Source organism: Ochotona curzoniae, unplaced genomic scaffold (assembly GCF_017591425.1).
Source record: "Ochotona curzoniae isolate NIBS_2020 unplaced genomic scaffold, NIBS_Ocur_1.0 contig_908, whole genome shotgun sequence".
Lineage (NCBI taxonomy): Eukaryota > Metazoa > Chordata > Mammalia > Lagomorpha > Ochotonidae > Ochotona > Ochotona curzoniae.
In genome coordinates, this window is record NW_024466607.1 from 37,444,056 (window position 1) to 37,463,324 (window position 19,269).

At 42.6% G+C, this 19,269-nt stretch overlaps 1 protein-coding gene across 4 annotated transcripts in view; it reads left to right on the plus strand.

Annotated features, from left to right (window-relative positions):
• PTPN2 (protein tyrosine phosphatase non-receptor type 2) overlaps positions 1-19,269 on the plus strand; it is a 95,171-nt gene that overhangs the window by 54,264 nt on the left and 21,638 nt on the right. For 2 of the 4 annotated variants that reach the window (XM_040994866.1, XM_040994864.1), the window contains exons 5-7: positions 8,236-8,370; positions 16,423-16,632; positions 17,628-17,780. In XM_040994866.1, the coding sequence (XP_040850800.1) occupies positions 8,236-8,370; positions 16,423-16,632; positions 17,628-17,780 (498 nt within the window). Of the gene's footprint in view, positions 1-8,235; positions 8,386-14,572; positions 14,642-16,422; positions 16,633-17,627; positions 17,781-19,269 lie in introns of all 4 variants that reach the window. The other 2 variants (XM_040994865.1, XM_040994867.1) reach the window with 2 other exon arrangements.

Consider the following 19,269-nt stretch of genomic DNA (forward strand, 5'->3'; position numbering starts at 1 on the left):
TTGTTAAACTTTGTTGTTTAATTCGGCCATGAAGTCATTTGACTGTGGACTAAATCATTATTTGATTCAACTTCCCCATTCATTAGTTGTCTGTCTAGGCATTCTATTCCCTCATGATTCAGTTTTGATAAGGTGCATGTGTGCAGGAATTTGTTAATTTCTTTGAGTTTTGCAAATTTATTGCCATTATTCAGTAATCTCCGTTTTTGTATTGTCAGTCATAGCTTATGTTCTTTTGTTTTTGAAACAGCACATCGAAATTTCCTTTTGTTACAATTTAAACATTTGAAAACTAGAGTATCTGTTCTCCCAAATTACGTACCAGACAAAATATTCGGTGTTTTCATAATATTCCTTTCCCACAACTTACTGTGCCCAAGATTTCTCAGTGCACAGATCTTCATCTCATTGGCCTTAGTCTTCTAAAACATGGGAATACTTGAGGAACTCACTGGTGTTTCTTCTCTGATAACTAAAGTGTATCAGAAATCATTCCAACTATTGACTCCATAAATCACTGGTGTGAGGTCGAAAGAGAAAAAGAACACAGCTAATTTCAGACATTATCAAAATGATTGTCTGCCTTAGCATAGAATTGTTTTTATTATTATTATTATTTTTTTATTGATTGTGTTGCATTATGTGACACAGTTTTATAGGCACTGGGATTCCCCCCTCCCCTCTCCAAAACCCGGCTCCCCCCATGGTGGATTCCTCCACCTTGTTGCATTACCACAGTTCAAATTCCGTTGAGATTCTTTCATTGCAAGCATCTACCAAGCATAGAGTCCAGCATCTTATTGTCCAGATAAGTTCAACAGTTTCATGGGGAGACCATCTCTGGTCTGAAGGTAGAGCCGGCAGAGTATCATCCCAATCAATTAAAAGCCCCGACATAACATCAGTAACAATTTATAACGTAATGGAATTAGTTGACATGGTATTGAGTAACCAACATGTTAAAAGAGAGAGAAAAAAAAAAAAAAGAGTGCAAGTTCTGAACCACATCCTGTGACTTCTACATTGACATTACAATTATTAGTTTATATACAACTGGGTTCTATACACCTTAAAATGGCTACAGATTACTATTCAGCTGCCTCATGTCTATTTTAATTTTAGTATTTAGCAGTTCATAGCGCTGAAGCATGATTTTGCAGAACCTGGCTGTTTCTCGGGTAGTCTAACTCTATAACTCTAACAAGACATATGTCAACAGTTTAGGTGAACAATTTTAGGAGGGGTGTGCAGAGAAATCCTAGTGAGGAGTAACTAATCTTTGTGTCCCACCCAGTGAGTTATAAGTGCATCCCCACTGCCAGTTTCCTGTCTGATTCTAAGCTTTCCTTGCTGTTCTCTGTCTGTCTATTCTAGTTTTGTTTGTTTGTTTTGAGGGGTTTCTGGAATGATCCTGATGGTCATTACAAGAGAGGGTGGGGACCCAAAGTTGGCACCAGGCAAGAACCAGAGAAAGCTCCTCTCCCTATTCCCGAAGGAAGTTTACTGTTCTGTTTCTGCGGACCGCACAGTGCTCCTGGTTGTCATTCCAATGACCTTGGATCCTGCAAGGCAGGATTTGGACTTCTTCCATCCCATGTGGGAGATCCAAATGGAGGTGGGTGACCTCAGAGTTCTTGGCCTCCGAAGGCACTCCAATTCTTCATGGTCTCCTTGGCAGTTGGGATGTAGTCCTCGGAGCTCGTACTGATAGTCCTTGGTGAGGATCTAGGAGTCTTCAGGGTACAAGCCTCCTCCTGTCCCCTGTTCCACTCTGGGGTCCCCCCTGCTCTGTGCATATGACCTCCTGTTAAGAGGTTGTTGGCATTGCTCCTGATTCCCCCTATATGCCTTTGTAGTTTTGCTGTTGTCTAATCTGATTTGAGTCTGTTGTCTATGAGTTACCAGTTATGATCCTGATAGGTTATACTTCCCGTCTTCCTCACACCTTCTAGGGTGATGTAAGATTTCTCTGCTCTGGCTGTTATGAAATGATGTCAATCCGAAAAACAGTAATATTATTTCAACCCCAAACAGTCTGTATCTCATGCAATAAGATATTGTGAAGTAACCAATGAATCAACAATTGATATGAGTCAGACTGCTTCTGATCTACATCAAAGAATTGTAAAACCTAATATACTTATAAGGCCCTATGCTACTCAGAAATGGGGAGGGAGAGCAGAGGAATCTTAGCATAGAATTGTTTGTGTACCACATATAATCACTGTTAAGAATAGTAAATAAGGATTATGCCTAAGCCAACTGTTTCCGAAGGATACCATTCAGGGTAGAGGCAGTAATTGCAGCCACGTCGGAACGGCTCACTCGATTCACCCTAAACTCCATTAAGGTTGCTGCCTCAGTGCTGTCTTTCAAGCCGAGAATGTCTGTGTGTTAACAGGTGTCTAAGCTTGGCCTGCCTTTTTCTCCATTTAGAGGGCAGTGTCCTCATCCCTCTGTGATGCTTGGCTTTATAGAATAGCAATGTCAAAATTCTCGCAGTCCACGGGTTGATATTCTGGCACTGGGGAAGGGATTTTTGCAGTAGGCCCCTGCATCAGCTTACCAAAGTTATCAAAGTTTCTGACTCCTCACAACTTTGTCCTGTGGACATCCAGAAAGATGGTGGGATCAAGGCTGTGTGGCTGCTTGGAGATGATCCGTAGCAGTCTGATGACACCTCCTGGCTGCGTGGCTCTGGGGCAAAGCAGTGCATGCTCCTCTAGCCCCAGCTTTTGTGAGCACCAGTGGGTGGTGGGTGATACTATTTAGTCAGCCCAGGTCTCCTATGTGGGTGGGTGCCTTGGCCTGACGAAATCTAGCCTTCTGGTTCCCCACCTCTTAACCACTCAGTTCCCTCACCTACCTGCGAGTACAGTGAATGGGTCCATGCAAGCCCCTAAAACTCATTCTTTTTCTGGCAAACATGCCTTCAGTTGCTCCATTCCTTCCCTGGAAAATCTGCAGCACCCCTGGACTGGGGTCTGGGATGGCATGTCCTGGCCAGAGTTCTCTACCTTCCCCACTTATCTTTAAAATAATGATGATAATAATAATAATAATAATAATAATAATAATAATAATAAGCAACTATGCTGGCATACTAATATAGTTAACACAAATTTGGCATTTATCAGGCCCAGATTGCCTGCCAGCTATTGGCTACTGTTCTCCGAGCAATGTAGCAGTTTTCATCGGAATATGACAACCTACGCAGTTGCCTATAACTAGGGAATATAATTTTGATTATTAAAAATGTTCTCAGGTTTGTTTTGTAGCTTACCATGTGAGCTGTACTGGAAATTGTTCCATGTGCCTCTAGAAGAGTAGCTGTGTGATGGGAAGTTCTGTTGATCTGTTGTGTCCATTTGATGGAGGATACATTTCAACTCTTTGTTTCTTTGTTAATTTTCTGTGTCTCAAAGTTCAGTAATATGAGTCCCCTCCTATTGGAATCTGTCTATCCCTTTAAGTTTTAATATTTAAATTTTGTGTTTATATATTATTTCCACTTGCTGGATTGAGATTTTTGTCATTATAATGACACTCCTGGTTCGCACTTTTGATTTAAAATGTTTGAAGTGTGGCTGTTCCTTTCTTCTTTTTGCTTCCGTGTTTGTGCGGTTTACCTTGCTTCATCCTTTGTTGTTCAGTCCTTGTGTCCTCAGAGGTGAAGTGAGTTCTTGTAAGCAGCACATAGTTGGGTCCTGGTTTTTTTAAAATATGTTTGGTCATTCTGTATTTTTTTAATTGGAGAATTTAGCCCATTGGCATTTCAGGTGGTTTTTGATAGGCAAGATTTTAGTACAGCTAGCTTAATATTTGTTTTTTATTTTTTACTGTGGTTCCTTTCTTTTCTTCCTCTCTTATAATCTTCATTTGTGGTTAACCAATTTTTCTGTAGTGATATGCTTTGATTTCTTGCTTTATTTTGGTAATCTGTTCTTGCTTTGTGGTTACCATGAGCGTTGGCTGTAATAAGCTACTTTGAAATGATATCAATTTGACATTAGTTATCAATAAAAGTAAATGTATGATGTCCCTTTAAAGCACCCAACATCTGTGTTTCATTTTTCCCTGTGTTTTGAATTGTTTAGAGAATATTTGACAGGGTGCTCTGCTGGCAGCAGGGCTGTAGCAGCATCTACTTCCTCCCCTGGCCTGTTGGCAGGGAGTGGGGGTAGAAGTGAAATAGCGGGGACTAGCAGATGTATTTAGTAGGTTGGTAGCTTTCAGTAGTTTGGAACTGAATTAGACTTGCCACTGTGATTTTTGATTTCTACTGAAGTGTAAGAAGTGAGATGTTGTGTCCCATATGTAAATTTTCTCGTTGTCAGTTAGTGAAAACGCGTCCTGCAGCCAGTAAAGATTTAAGGTCAGAGTTTGTCTAAACAATTTTCCAGTTGTTTCCCTGAAAGGCGTGTTAAATAAACATCAGGAGATCAGACTATTACACATTTACCCAGAGAACCTTACTGCTAGACTTCTGCTGTAGTCAGAATAGGTATCTTACTTTTACTGTTCTCAGATTTTGTCTTGGAAGTAGAATGCAATGATGTTGATTAAAATATATTTTCTTATAGGATAAATAGAATGCACTGGGACACACACACACAGGCTATTACTGTTGACATAGTAAACTCAGCTTGAGTTTGCAGTCTTGGCATCCCATATGGGCACTGGTGTGTGTCGCAGCTGCTCCACTTCTGATCCGGCTCCCTGCTAGTGGCCTGAGAAAGGAGCAGAGGCTGGCTCAGGTCCTTGGTCCTGGTTTGTGCCAGCCCAGCTCTGCCCATTGCAGCTGTTAGAGAGTGAACCGCAGCTGGAAAATCAGTCTGTGTCTCTGTCTTTGTCTTATCCTCTCTCTCTCTCTTTCTAGTTCTTCTCCCTTTCAGAGAATTCAATAAATCTTTGAACACTTCCTTTTCTCCTCTTTTCTTTTTTCTCTCTCCTCCTTCCTCCCTTGCCCTCTCCCTTACTCTACTTATCAAGTAAAAATAAAAATAATTTTTCAAATGTCTTTTGCCAGCTTTTGAGGTGTTAGTTCATAGTATTTGTTTGGGGACATTTTTGATTTTTATAGGAGTTAGAGGAAAATTAGAAATGACTGGTTTTTTAAAAAAAGATTTATTTTTGTTATTATTATTTTTTTATTGGAAAGGCGGATATACAGAGAGGAGAGACAGAGAGGAAGATCTTCCCTCCGATGATTCACTCCCCAACTGAGCGCAACGGGCCGGTGCTATGCCGATCCAAAGCCAGGAGCCTCTTCCGGGTCTCCCACGCGGGTGCAGGGTCCCAAAGCTTTGGGCCGTCCTCGACTGCTTTCCCAGGCCACAGGCAGGGAGTTGGAAGGGAAGTGGGGCTGCCAGGATTAGAACCGGCGCCCATATGGGATCCCGGGCGTGCAAGGTGAGGACCTTAACCACTTGCGCCACCGTGCCGGGCCCAGAAATGACTGTTTTTCTAAAAAATGTTTTTATGGTATTATTTCTTCATAAGATGAGTCTAATTTACTTTGCCTTTGTTTTTTCTTTTTTTTTTTTTTAACCTTGTCTGATTGCTTCATAAGTTGACTTTTTGGAAGCTGATTTTATTGTAAAAAATTTGGATTCTGTACTGGTCTTTGTGACAGATACAGTCAGTATTCCCTAATGCAAAAAAGGACAAAATCTGAAGTGCTTCAGGATCTGGACTTTAAAAGCTTTATTTATTTGATGGGGCTGACATGGTGGTGCTGCAGGCTAATCCTCTGATCTGTGGTGCCAGGATCCCATATGGGTGCCGGTTCATGTCCTAGCTGCTCTGTTTCTGATCCAGCTCCCTGCTTATGGTGTGGGAAAGCAGTGAAGGACGGCCCAGGTCCTTGGGACCCAGCACCCGTAGAAGACCCAGAAGAAGCTCCTGGCTCCTGGTTTTGGATCTGTTGAGCTCTGGCTGTTGAGGTCATTGGGGGTTGAACCAGTGGATGGAAGACCTCTTCTTGTCTCTCCCTCTCTCTTTGTAACTCTGCCTTTCAAGTGAAAATAAGGCTTTGGGGGGGAGAAAAAGCTTTATTTTCACTTGGAAAGGCAGAGTTACAGAAAGAGATAGAAAGGGAGAGAGAATTTTCTCTCTACTGGTTTACTCTCCAGGTGGCTACAGTTTCAGGAGCAGTGCATTTCTGAAGCCAAGGGTTAGGAGTTCTTCCATGTCTCACAAGTGGGGGGCAAGGGTCCTAGGACTTGGGTCATCTGCTGCTGCTTTCCTAGACACCTCAGCAGGGAGCTGGATCTGAAGTGGAGCAGCCTGCTAGGGGGTGCTGACTCACAGGTGCCTCAGCAGGGAGCTGGATCCAAAGTGGAGCAGCCCGATAGGGGGTGCCGACTCACAGGTGCCTCAGCAGGGAGCTGGATCCGAAGTGGAGCAGCCTGCTAGGGGGTGCTGACTCACAGGCTTTGCCTGCTACGCCAGAGCTTTGGCTCCTGATTTTTTTTTTAAAGCCACGAAGAGACTTCTACTTCAGAAAGGTCTTGTACTTCTATCTACTGGTTCGTCCCCTCAATACTGGCAGTCTGAGCTGGGCCAGGCCGAGGCTGGAACCAGGAGCTCATTCCGTTTCTCTGATGGATGTCAGAGACCCACATCCTGCAGCCGTCACGTGCGGCCTCGCAGGGAGTGCGTTGACAGGAAATGGGAACTGAGACTCCACGCCAGGCACTGATACAGGGTGGGCGGTCCCAAGTAAGCCTCTCTCACTGCAGTGTGAAACACTTGCCTCAACCCAGAATTTTGTGTGTGTGTGTGTGTGTGTGTGCTGGCCTGATTCTGCCAGTGGAAAATTGGCACACCTGCTGTAATATGATAGTTTGCAGTCAAAATGCAGGCACGCCTGATCAACGTTGAGGCTCAGCAAATTAAGCTGCCTCTTCCAATGCTGGCAAAGTTGTTTCAAGTCCCAACCACTCCATTTTTTCCAACTTGCTGCTATGTACCTGGAATACTTGGCCTCTATTACCCACAGGCATTTGGAGAGTGAAGCAATAGATGGAATATTTCCCTTCCACTTCTCCTCCTCACTCTTCTCCCTCTCCTCCTCTCCCTCCGTCTCTCCCCCTCATGCTCTGCCTTTCCAATAAATAAGTAAATCATAAAAAATAAATTTTAAAAACCCGAGCACGAAAAATGTGTAAATATGCCAGCCCAACACGATAGCCTAGTGGCTGAAGTTCTTGCTTTGCATGTGCCAGGATCCCATATTTGTGCTGGTTCTAATTTCAGCAGCCCCACTTCCCATCCAGCTCCCTGCCTGTGACCTGGGAAAGCAATCGAGGATAGGCCAGGCCTTGGGATCCTGCATTCATGTGGGAGATCCCGAAGAGGCTTCAGGCTCCTGGCTTTGGATCGGCTCAGCTCGAACCATTGCGGCTGCTTAGGGAGTGAATCAACGGATGGAAGATCTTCCTCTCTCTCTCCTCTCTCTCTATCTGACTTTGCAATAAAGATAAAGTAAATCTTTTAAAAAAATGTATAAAAATGCTTTCAGGTTATAAAGCATATATGAAACAAAAAATAGATTTTGTATTTAAATTTGAGTCCCAACATTTCCCAGAATATCTTATTGTGTATAAATAAATAGTCTTAAAAAAAAGTCAGCCATTTGGCAAGTGTCTAAAATTATACTCCTACCTGTGTGTGCGCTATCTTGTTGCCTTTCAATAAATCCTGGTTTTCTGTTCTTAAAAAAAAATTCAGAACATTTCTGGTTTTGGAGTGGGATACTTCACCTGCATAGCAGTCAGTTGAAGATCAGATTTCTGTTTTTCCCCCATTGTATTTTCGGTAAATACGCAATGTTGTTTTTAGGAGTTTAATAATGGAGTCATGGGTATTTGTGGAAATGTACTTCTAAAACAAAGCATTTTCAGAACTATTTGGGGATGAGATTGTGGCGAGAGTTTGATTGTTTTAGACATAAAATACATGTTATTCGATATTAAAGTATAGATTATCATTCTTTGAAATGTCAGGTTCCTTTTTATTTTATGAACACAGTATCTAGTACCTTCAATTTCTTTGTCACTTATAAGAATATGAAGTGTTAATATTATTAAAATGTAGTAAATATTGACTATAGGATTACTGTTCTTAGTTTTTAGTATTTAAAAAAGCATAACATGTTATGTGTGAATTTAAATTTTGTTATGATTTCACAATATCTGTAAACTGAAAGAAAATACATATTTTTGAATTTAGGTTAAATGTGCACAGTACTGGCCCACAGATGACCGAGAGATGCTGTTTAAAGAAACAGGATTCAGTGTGAAGCTCTTGTCGGAAGATGTGAAGTCGTATTACACAGTACATCTGCTGCAATTAGAAAATATCAATGTAAGACTTTTCTGGCCCCCAAAATCGAAATTTTTACGATAGTTTAAACAATTATTCTTTGTATTTGGTTTGAAGTGTGTTGCAGCACACGGATCTGGGTGGTATCTACGATAGTGTCTAGTCATGACTTCTTAGACTGTGTTCCTGGATGTCGTAGCTCTCTGAGCCCTCTTAAGATACCTTGGGAACCATGAAGTTCAGCTGGATATTTGAGGATTGAGGTGTTAAAGTCAGGAAAGCTAGGCTCAGCGCTCAGCTCTCAGCCCTGTTCCAGCAGAGGTGTGCTGACTTGCTCCCTACCCTCCTGGAGCTTTTCTTCACTGGTAGAGTTGGGGCGAGCAACACCTGCCTTCCTGGGCCTGCGGAGGGCCTGCTGTGGGCCTGCGGAGGGCCTGCGGTGGGCCTGCGGTGGGCCTGCGGAGGGCCTGCGGTGGGCCTGCGGTGGGCCTGCGGTGGGTCTGCGGTGGGCCTGCGGAGGGCCAGCGGTGGGCCAGTGGACATGCGGAGCACCTCCCTTAGAAGAGACTCCTGGAACTAACTTCTACGGTTCAACACACAGGGTCCTTGTTGATTTGGAAAACATGATGAAATGTAGTCTCAAGAATTTTCCGTTCCCATAAAATGGATGAGTTGGATTTTGTTTCTTGGTTTGAACCCATACACATGGCAGATGGTAAACTTGCTGGTGCCAAGTTGGGGATCAAGGCACTCCCCACCCCCACCTTTCATATTTGCATTTTTGCCTGTTTTGTTCTGTAATCAATAATTAGTTAGAAAATACAGAGCAAAGCTATGATGCTAATAGAAACGTGGTGAACTAGAAAACAGGAAAATATTTGAACAAAAAATAATTTCAGCTGTGTGTCTAGTCTCTGAAATGAAACACTGTTTTAGTTCAGCATTAGAGAATTAGGTGGTCACCAAGACAGAAATTCACATGTGATTTTAGCAAAGCAGCAGAAGAGAGGAGGACTTGCATTTTTATATGCACACACACACACACACACTTCAGAGGTGTGAAAGTGCCTTTTAACTTTGACCTACGACTGCACAGAGTATTTCCGGATACATGCTACGTGCAGAAGGCCCAGGGTGGTTCCCAGGGCATCCATAAATGAGCTTATTATGTGATCTCTCGGATCACCAAAGAAAGGCTCGAGGTTAGGAATCATAATGCTTGTATTTATGTACAAAACCCCATCTCTGCTCCACGCGTGTGATCTCTTCCACTTATGTATGTCATGAACTGCACTGAGATACGTCAGCAAGGATTTGCTGCTGGATTGGGTCAGTGCTCTTTCCAAAGCTTCTCCCAGGTCTCTATCTTCTCTTGGGATTTATCCCAGGTATCTCATCTAATCTAAACTGATTTATGTGAAGGGCATAGCTGGTTTCCTGTTTCTGAAACATTCCGAATTGAGAATTGATTATACCTCAAATAATAAGCAGGATGGCTTTCATACTTTATTTATCAGGTTGCATACAAAAAGTTTTTGCATATCATTTTACCTACAGTATTCTGTAATGTAGACGCATACTGTTATTATCCCTTTATTTCTTTTTGTTAAGAAAAAATTGTAAATCCCTTAGGTTATAGGGCTTTTTTCCCCCATAGGTATTTCAGCTAATTAAGTGACAGACTGAAGTCAAAAGCATGTCTCCTAACTTCTGAAATGGGGATAAATCTTTTTAAAAAGTTATCTTTTCTTTTCAAGGAAGATCCCCAATTCTGAGATCTTTCTAAGGTTAAGGCCACATGCACATTGGTCCACCATTATTGCTAGCAACCATGTGCTATCATGAAATGATTGCTGGGTTTCTTTTTGGCCTGCATTTGGAATTTAACATACTAAAATGACAGTTTTTTTATGCTCTATTTTACCAATATTTAGTAAGAAGCAAAACTGTTATAAGGAACAAAGAATCCTCTAAAGAAAAGAGAATTATTTCAGTTTGAGGCAGAACTGTCTCCAACCACACCACCCTGAATGTGCCCAGTTCCGTCTGATCTCAAAAGCCAAGCAGGGTCGGGCCTGGTTAGTACTAGGAAGGGAAAAGCAGAATTGTACTTGGTGAAGGAACCAGATTGCCTGGATTTAAATCCCGATTCTGTCAGAACTAACTGAGTGACCTGAGTCTTGTTACTGCACTCCTTTGACTCAGTTTCTCATTTTCTAGAATCTTATGGGCCGGTGTCATGGCTTAATGGCTAAATCCTCACCTTGCACACACTGGGATTTCATATGGGCACTGATTCAGGTCCCAGCTGCTCCACTTCTCATCCAGCTCCCTGCTTGTGGCCTATGAAAGCAGTAGAGGATGGCCCAACGCCTTGGGACCCTGTACCTGTGTTTGAGATCCAGAGGAGGCTCCTGGCTTCAGGTTGGCTCAGCTCCAGCCATCGTGGCCATTTGGGGAGTGAACCAATAAAAATAAATGAATCTTTAAAATCTTATGAAGTGAAAATAGTTATGTGTGCGTCTCATTGGGTTAATTTAAGGGTCCAAGCCAGCTGACTCAGGAGCCACAATTACTAGCCTCTGTCCATTTATCTGTGCTCTTTTCCAACAGTAATGAATTGGGAGTGGCCTCAGAAGCCAGGGCCATTTGGAGGAAAGAACAGGAAGTGGGAGCAAATGACGCTCAAGTAGGGAACCAGTAGGCAGCCTGTGTGTGCAGATGTTTTTCAAGGTACCTGGAACAGTTTCCTTCCAGTGGAGACTGACTTAAAGGTGTTGTGTAAGTGTAAGCAGACCCTGTTCCTCGAGAAGGGCTTCCATCCCCTGGAGCAGAAGTAAGCCAAGAGCCCCTGACAGTGTTTTTCTTACACTTACAAGTTTGAACTTTTGTCTTGAATGGAGAGATTCCATCTCTTCTTTCAAAGTGGCTGCCGGCATGAGCTATGGAGACAGTGTGTAGGGCTCTTTAAATGTGAGGTCATCTAGAATGCTTATTTGTCATTCAGATTTTTCTTTTTCGTTGTCCTTCACTATTTTCCGTAATGTTCTTGGCTGGCTTTATGTTTATCAAGTTCCGGGAACACTATTATAATGCTGACTGACTTCTATTTCTCTGTCTCTGTAGATTTACCCAAAACAGGATGAATGTGTAATTATTATGATTCTCAGCTGGGATTTGATTCAGAATGGTTTAAGCCACTCATGCCACCTAGAATGGGCTCATGACTCCTCTGCTTGTGTATATTCCACACATCCATCTGAACCCTCTTGTAGCCCATTCCTCTCTGTTTAAAACTTACTTTATTTTAAAGGCAGAGTTACAGAAATAGTGGGCGAGACAAAGAGAAAGAGTTCTTCCATGATCCACTTCCCTGATGACCACAGCAGATAGGGTTGGGCCAGATAGAAACCAGAGAACTGAACTCCGTCCTGGTCCCCCATGTGGGTGATGGTGGTGTTGGCTGGGGGAATGGGTGTTGGCAAGCACTCGGGTTGTCTTTTGCTTCTCTAGGCACATAAGCAGGGAGCTGGATCAGAAGTAGGCAGCCAGAACTCGAACAGCAGCTGTTATAGGATACCTGTGCCACAGCACCCAGCCTTGGCCCATTTCCTACTGAAGTCCTTCCTAACACAGCTATGCAGTACTCATTTCTAACGCCACGAGTCTGCTTTCACTTCTTTCTGTAACTTAAATTTTGCCGTTTTGTTGACTTGTTCAGTACTCTGTGTGTGTGTGTGTGTACTCTGATTAAGGTTTTTAATTTCCTGTGTATAGAATCATCTTCACACTGCCGTCTGCCATCACACCAAGTACACTGTTAAGAATACTGTAGCTCAGTGATGGATCTCAAACAGGCGTGGCACAAAAACCTTTCTGTGGCTCCCATTATTTAGTTGCAGGTGCCATACAGAAGTCTGTGACTCGGGCCAACTCAGTCCTGGCCTTCCTGGGCCAGGCACCAGGCCCACATCTCGTGCAGGCACCAGGGTTTGTCCTGCTAAGAGGACCCCGCGTCTCTGCGAGTTGCCTTTTCTCTCTGCCTGCGCTGCAAACCTGTCCCTAGCTCTTCCTGTTACTCCATCTTTCACAGTGAGTGGCAGTCAGCATGTAGTAACAGGGATGTCATACGATCCTGGCAGACATTCACGAGGGACAGAGTGAACCAAGACAGTGACAGGGAAGGTACAGATTTCACATCTTGTGGCAATGAAGTTGGTAAATAGAGTTGCTTTTGAGCAGATTGAAATGAGACCATTTTTATAATGGAGTATCACTTTATGGGACCTGTGCCAAAGGCGATTGTGAGTTCAGTTGTTTACAGGTGGCCAGTGCCAGGCATCTACCACGTGCTGGCACAGGGCGGGTCCTTCACATCCATTTCATTTGTTCCTCACACCTGGCTTATGAGGTGAGAACTGTTGTTTACCTCCATTCACAGATGACAGAACTGGAACTTGGTGAAAGTCTTTTAGCAATAAAATCTTGATGCCTTTGTGTGTGTGTGTGTGTGTGTGTGTGTGTATGAATATATATCTGTATCTATATATACCTATATAGAGTTAACACACACACACAGAGCGCTTCTGTCTGATGGTTCACTCCTCCACATGCCTGTAACAGCTAGGAGCTGGGTCAGGCCAAAGCCAGAAGCCTAGAACTTCTTCCAGATCTCCCAGTGGGTGCTGGGGACCAAGCCCTTGGGCCGTCTGCTGCACCTAGGAGCTGAAAGTGGCGTGAAGCAGCTACGACTTGAGCCAGTGCCCATATGAGATGCCAGCACTACAGGTAGTGGGTTAATGTGCTAAACCACAGCTTCAGTGCCGGTAGATTTTTTATATAGCTCATTTAAAAAATGACTTCCATATTTTATATCAATTAGATTATTACAGGTAAAACATGTGCAATGTTAATATGTACTTAGAATAATTAGTTTGAATTTGAATTACTTTGGACAGAACCTATTCTTACATTGCCACAGACCTCACAGCTCCCTCGTTTTCCTCATCTCACAGATTATCTTCCTGGCCTCCTTATATAGCAAACTTTACATCTTTATTCAAAGACTCTAGATTTAGAATTCTCCTTTAAAAAAAGTATAAGTGGAATCTCTTCTTAGAAAGAGCAGCAAGCCCCAGACATTTTTGTCCAGAATGTGGTATGTATACTGCAAAATCTTGTGAAGAAAATGCAAGGCATGTGTGGTATGGTCGCACATGAGGGTGGCGACGCCATGTCACGGAGGATGCCCCCGAGTGTTTGTGTAATGAGGTGAAGCAGCCAGGAAGCAAGTGGGACTGACTGGGCGTTAGCGAAGGACCGAGGAGAAGGAAGAGCAGAAATCCTTCTGGCTCCCTAGAGGAAGCAAAATACTGACTTTCAAAAATCAGTTAGTGGAGATGACTTAAGGTACAATTAAGAGTGCTTCTAGGAACTAACTGAGAATCGCAGGCATGACCTGAATTTGAAAAAAAGACATCACTAATGTTAAGCAAAAAAAAAAAAATGCCAGCAGTGCATGAGATTACGAGGTAACGCCACGCCATCATATAATAATTGGGCATCTCGTAACAGGATCGCCTGAGCACAGCCTGCCGTGCCCTGGTTGTTCACCGTGGTCACACTGGGCCTGGTAAGGCTCAGATGGACCTACCAACACTGCTGGGCAGAATCAGCACTGCTTAACAGCAGTGAAGGGAAAGATAGAGATCAAAGCATGTGCTGCAGTCTTAACAGCTGATTAAATGAAAACATGTCCTAGAGTTACAGTTAGGCTAACCATGGAGCAGCTTCTTTAGCCCATTCCTGTGTGGGTATTACCTGTTGATTGTTCACCCACAGCTTGTCAAACCACAGCCTATGTTTTGGCGTGTTTTCAAGTCTTACGGAGGGATTGACTTTTTGCACTGGAGCTGTAAGTCTTTTGTAACACTCACTTGTGTAACCCCACCCACCGTAAGGATCAGAATGATTCCGTCATCCCCCCAGACTGTTTGCGGATGCTTATGTACAGGCAGCTTTGTTCCCCATCCTGGGCCCTGGCATCTGATGATCCTGTTTCTGTTCCTGTAATTTTGCCTTTTCTAGGTTGTCATATACATGGAGTCATACAGTATGTGTAACCTTCAGAGTCTGGCTTCTCCAATTTGGAATTTAAGAGGATGTTTCAAACCCTGAAAGTTATGATTGGTTTTAACTAGTGATGGAGAAATTTTAATGTGTTTTTCATATGTTGCTAACTTGTATCATGATATATTTGGAATTACTAAACCTAAATGTTAAAACACGACTTAAAAAAAAAAAGATTCATTTTGTTCATTTGAAAGTCAGTTACAGGGCCTGGCGCGATAGCATAGTGGTTAAAGTTCTAGCCTTGAATGCACCAGGATTCCATATGGGCGCCTGTTCTAATCCCAGCAGCCCAGCTTCCCATCCTCCCTGCTTGTGGCCTGGGAAAGCAGTCAAGGATGGTCCAGAGCCTTGGGACTCTGCACCCATGTCGGAGACCTGGAAGAGCTCCTGGCTCCTGGCTTTGGCTTGGCTCAGCTCCTGTCACTTGGGGAGTGAACCATCAGATGGAAGATCTTCCTCTCTGTCCTTTTCTCTGTATATCTGCCTTTCCAATAAAAATAAATAAATCTTGGGGGGGAAAAAAGGAAAGTCAGTTACAGAGATGGGGAGACAGAGAAAAAGAGGGAGGATCTTCCATCCCCTGACTCACTGTGGCCGCAAAGGCCAGGAATGGACTGATCCAAAGCCAGGAGACCAGAGCTGCTTCTGGGCCTGCCACATGGATGCAAGGTCCTAAGTACGGGGACCATCTTCTGCTGCCTTCCCAGATGCATTAGCAGAGAGCAGGATCAGGACTTGCTCATAGGAAATGCCAACATTGAAGAGATACAGAGAGAAAGATCTGTGCCCCCGTTCACTCCCCAAAGTGCAGTGGCCAGATCAGAACCCATCTGAAGCCAGGAGCTTCTTCCAGGTCTGCGTGTGAGTGCAGGGAAGTAGGAGGCGCCAGGACATGAACTGGCACCCCAGTGGAATCCTGGCGAGTGCCAAGTGAGGATTTAGCCCCTGAGCCGTCACACTATGTCCTTAATCTCAAATTTTTAAGGGGCGTGGGATATTACAACAATAATCTTTAGCCTTTAACCATAAAGTATACCAAGATATTTTAATGCTTCCTTGCTTCAACAAAGTTCTGTAATAAAACTGAAAAATTGTGCAGATACGTTAGGAAAGCACTGCATTGTTTACAGGAAAAAAAAAAAAAAGAAGGTCTCGGGTTAAAAGATAATTGACAAAAAGATAAGAAACATTTTCGTAATGTGTCAGGAGGAAAGATCATTAGGAATCCAGGAAGTGACTGTGAGGGCCTGCCTGGCAGACCTGAGACAGGAAACTGTGTTGGTAAACCAAGTCAGCACATCAGGAAAGCATGACAACACCTCCAAGGCTGGGAATTGCCATCAGGGGCAAAGGGGGCAAGCAGAGAGGCAGTTTTCATTAAAAATGGAAAGATTGCAGCCTTCATATCGAACTGCTCCTCCGTGCCTGTGTAGCAAAACCATATGAAAGGAAAAGTATATTTAAATAATAAAGTTTAGTATTTTTAAAATGGGAGAGAAAGAGTTTGTAAAATTATTTGGGTTTAAAAACAGGAAAAAAGGAATACACTGATCATGATGCATAAATTGAAGAAAATGCCAGTAGCTCATTTGATGCATTTTAGTAGTTAAGAACCAAACTGCATTAAATTGCTGCTTGCTTCAGATTTTTTCTCTGCTGCTTCATTTGTAAAATGATTGAGCTAAGGGCAGTTAGAACAGAGCCCCAAAACCCTGTGTGTGTATGTGTTGACTATTAATATGTTATAAATTTGCCTTAAGAAAATCTCCCCTAATGTTTGTAAGGAGATAACCAAATCCAAGCAGGGAAAGTGTGGTACAGGCAGTCCATAAGGATGAAAAGCATTTCAAAAAACACGTGATCTTTCTGAAGTAGCTGCTTTTTGTTTTTGCTTTTTTTTTTTTTAAGGAAAAAAAAAAAGATTAGAACTAACTCCTCCTCCCCTTGATTTTCACTTTTTAGAGTGGTGAAACCAGAACAATATCCCACTTTCATTATACTACCTGGCCAGATTTTGGAGTCCCTGAATCACCAGCTTCATTTCTCAATTTCTTGTTTAAAGTGAGAGAATCTGGCTCCTTGAATCCTGACCACGGGCCTGCGGTGATCCACTGTAGTGCAGGCATTGGGCGCTCTGGCACCTTCTCTCTGGTGGACACCTGTCTGGTCCTGGTAAGTGCTCCTTGGGATAGCCTCTTAGTCTTGGTTTGCTTTTGTTTCTTTTGGCAAGTGTAGCTCTGATGTCACATCCTAGAACTCTGGTGTGTTTTTTTTTCTTTTTGGACTTTAACTTCTGCTTTCTCTTGGAAAAATCTGCAAATCTCATTTCCACCCCTCCAACTGCTTCTTCCTTGTGACTAGTGGCTGTGTGACCAAGATGATTCTAGAGATTGCCGGAAGACCTTTTTCTCCTGGTTGTTTTTATTCCAGGGGTAATACATTGCCACTCTGTGTTCAACCATAGGAATGTATAATATCAAATTCCTTCTCTTTCAGATAAGTACATTGTTTTGGTTTTTTTCTTCATGAAAGTGGACTTTGTCCTATTTAAAAACCCTGGTGTTTGTATTAATGTTGAATGTTAATGCTGGATTGTGTGTTTGCACCTGTTCCCTGCCAGTCATTATTTTAAACAGTTTCCTCCTGTTCACTTGTGGGATGGTTTCTGAGATCAGATCAGTAGCCTGGAGTTGGAGTAGTAGCACAGCAGTGTGATAAGAAATATGGGTTTTCTCTTTGTTTTCCATTTTTGTAAGATCACTGCTGTATTCCAGGCATGGTACGTGCAGGCCGTGCCAGAAGAAGAGAGAAGGGCTATGGGCAAAAGACCTTAAAATGAAACAAACACACAGCCAAACAAAAAGAACTAATCACAGCAGCTTTACCTCTGTACTAACCAAAACTAGTCATAACTCCTTCCTTTGACTGGCTACTGGCCAAAGGAAACTCAGTTACTGTGATTACTTTGAGACCAATTGTGAACCAGCTGAAGGGTCAGCATTCCTGCACCTGCTGCTTGAAGCTGAGGTGTCAGAACGATGGTGCGTTGGGATGGGTGGAGTTCCCCGGTCCTCGGTGAAAGGCAGATGCGCAGCAGTGACCTTGTGTTGCTTTTCCCGCTGGACTCTAATGATTAAAGACTGCATTTATGCTTCCCTTTCCTGCAGATGGAAAAAGGAGATGATATTAACATTAAACAAGTGTTACTGAATATGAGAAAATACAGAATGGGACTTATTCAGACACCAGATCAACTCAGATTCTCATATATGGCTATTATAGAAGGAGCGAAGTGTATAAAAGGAGATTCAAATATACAGGTAATCTTTTCTTGGGAAAGTATAAGACATGTTTTGTTAAATACAGTTTATATCAAATAATGAACTTTGAAAAAAGTATGTTTGATTTGAGGTAACAGTTGTCTTACAATTATAGAAGTTAAGCTGACTTACTCACCAGTAGTGAGTTAAATCAGCTGTGTTGCTGGGAAGTCCTAAAGCCCTCATGGGAACAAAGCTTCATCAAAGATTCTGAAAATGGCTTTTGTAAGCAGATTGACCAGGAAATTTAGGTACTTTTTGCCCCATTAAAAATAACATGATGTTACAGAATATTTTGTTTGTGTGATAGATACTATCAGTGAGCAGCTTGAACATGAAGATTGAGCTTCAAAAGTTCATGGAAAATGTGGATTATAAAAATACTGTGCATGTATTTAAAAATGCTTTACACCAAAATTACACTTATCTTGTAATTCTATGATCTTTTTATTGATGGCTTAATCTCATGAAGATATCTTTATTGCACAAATACAGAAAGTAATTTCAAAGAGGAATTGCCATCAATCTTTGTTATATACAAAGATAAAATGTGAAGTAGAAATAACTTCAGACCCTCTCTATTTCTTTGCTGTAATCAGCAACCACAAAGTACAGCAAAGAAAAAAAATGAGCTTTAAAAATTGCTGAACATGCTTGGCATGCAAATCCTAGTTTTAGAGCTCTCACATGATACTCAAAGTTTGGAATTTTCAGATGAGTGATGCTGGCTAAGTTGTATGAATATTCCAGAATCAAAAACACACTGAAATTTGAAATACTTATGTTCCCGTGCATTCTGTGTTAAGTTGATAAATAATGTAAATAAATAAGTTCTCTTTTTCTTGTTTTTCTTATATCTGAACGTGCTGACTGGGTATTTTGGGAGTTTTTTGTTTGTTTGTTTGTTTTTTAAGATTCATTTGTTTCAAATGCAGAGTAACAGAGGTGGGCGTGGGGAAACAAAGCATGAAAATGATCCTTCAGATTTACTCGACAGATGACTCAGTTAGCCAGGGCCAGCTGAGCCAGGCCAAAGCCAGGAGCCAGAAAGTGCATCCAGGATGCTCCTGTAGGTGGGAGAGGACCAAGTACTTAGGCCATCCTCAGCTGTTTCCCAGGCACATTAGCAGGGAGCTGGATAAGTGAAGTGGCCAGGACCCAGGCTGGCACTCCACTATGTGATGTCATCATCGCTGCCAATTACTTAACCTGTTGTACCACAGTCTCAGCCCTGGTTTACTAGTTCTTTCATTTCTGTGATTACCAACCAACCAACACAGGAATATTTTGAATAAGCCTTTGGAAGTATTTATTTGTTTATTCATTTCAAAGTCAGAGTTTGGGAGAGAGAAAGGTCATCCATCCACTGATTCACTCCCCGGATGACTGGCAGTGGCTGGTTCTGGGCCCTGCTAAAGCCAGGAACTAAGAGCTTCCTGTGGGTCTCCTATGTGTGTGACTCCCCAACATCTGGACCATTCTCTTCTGC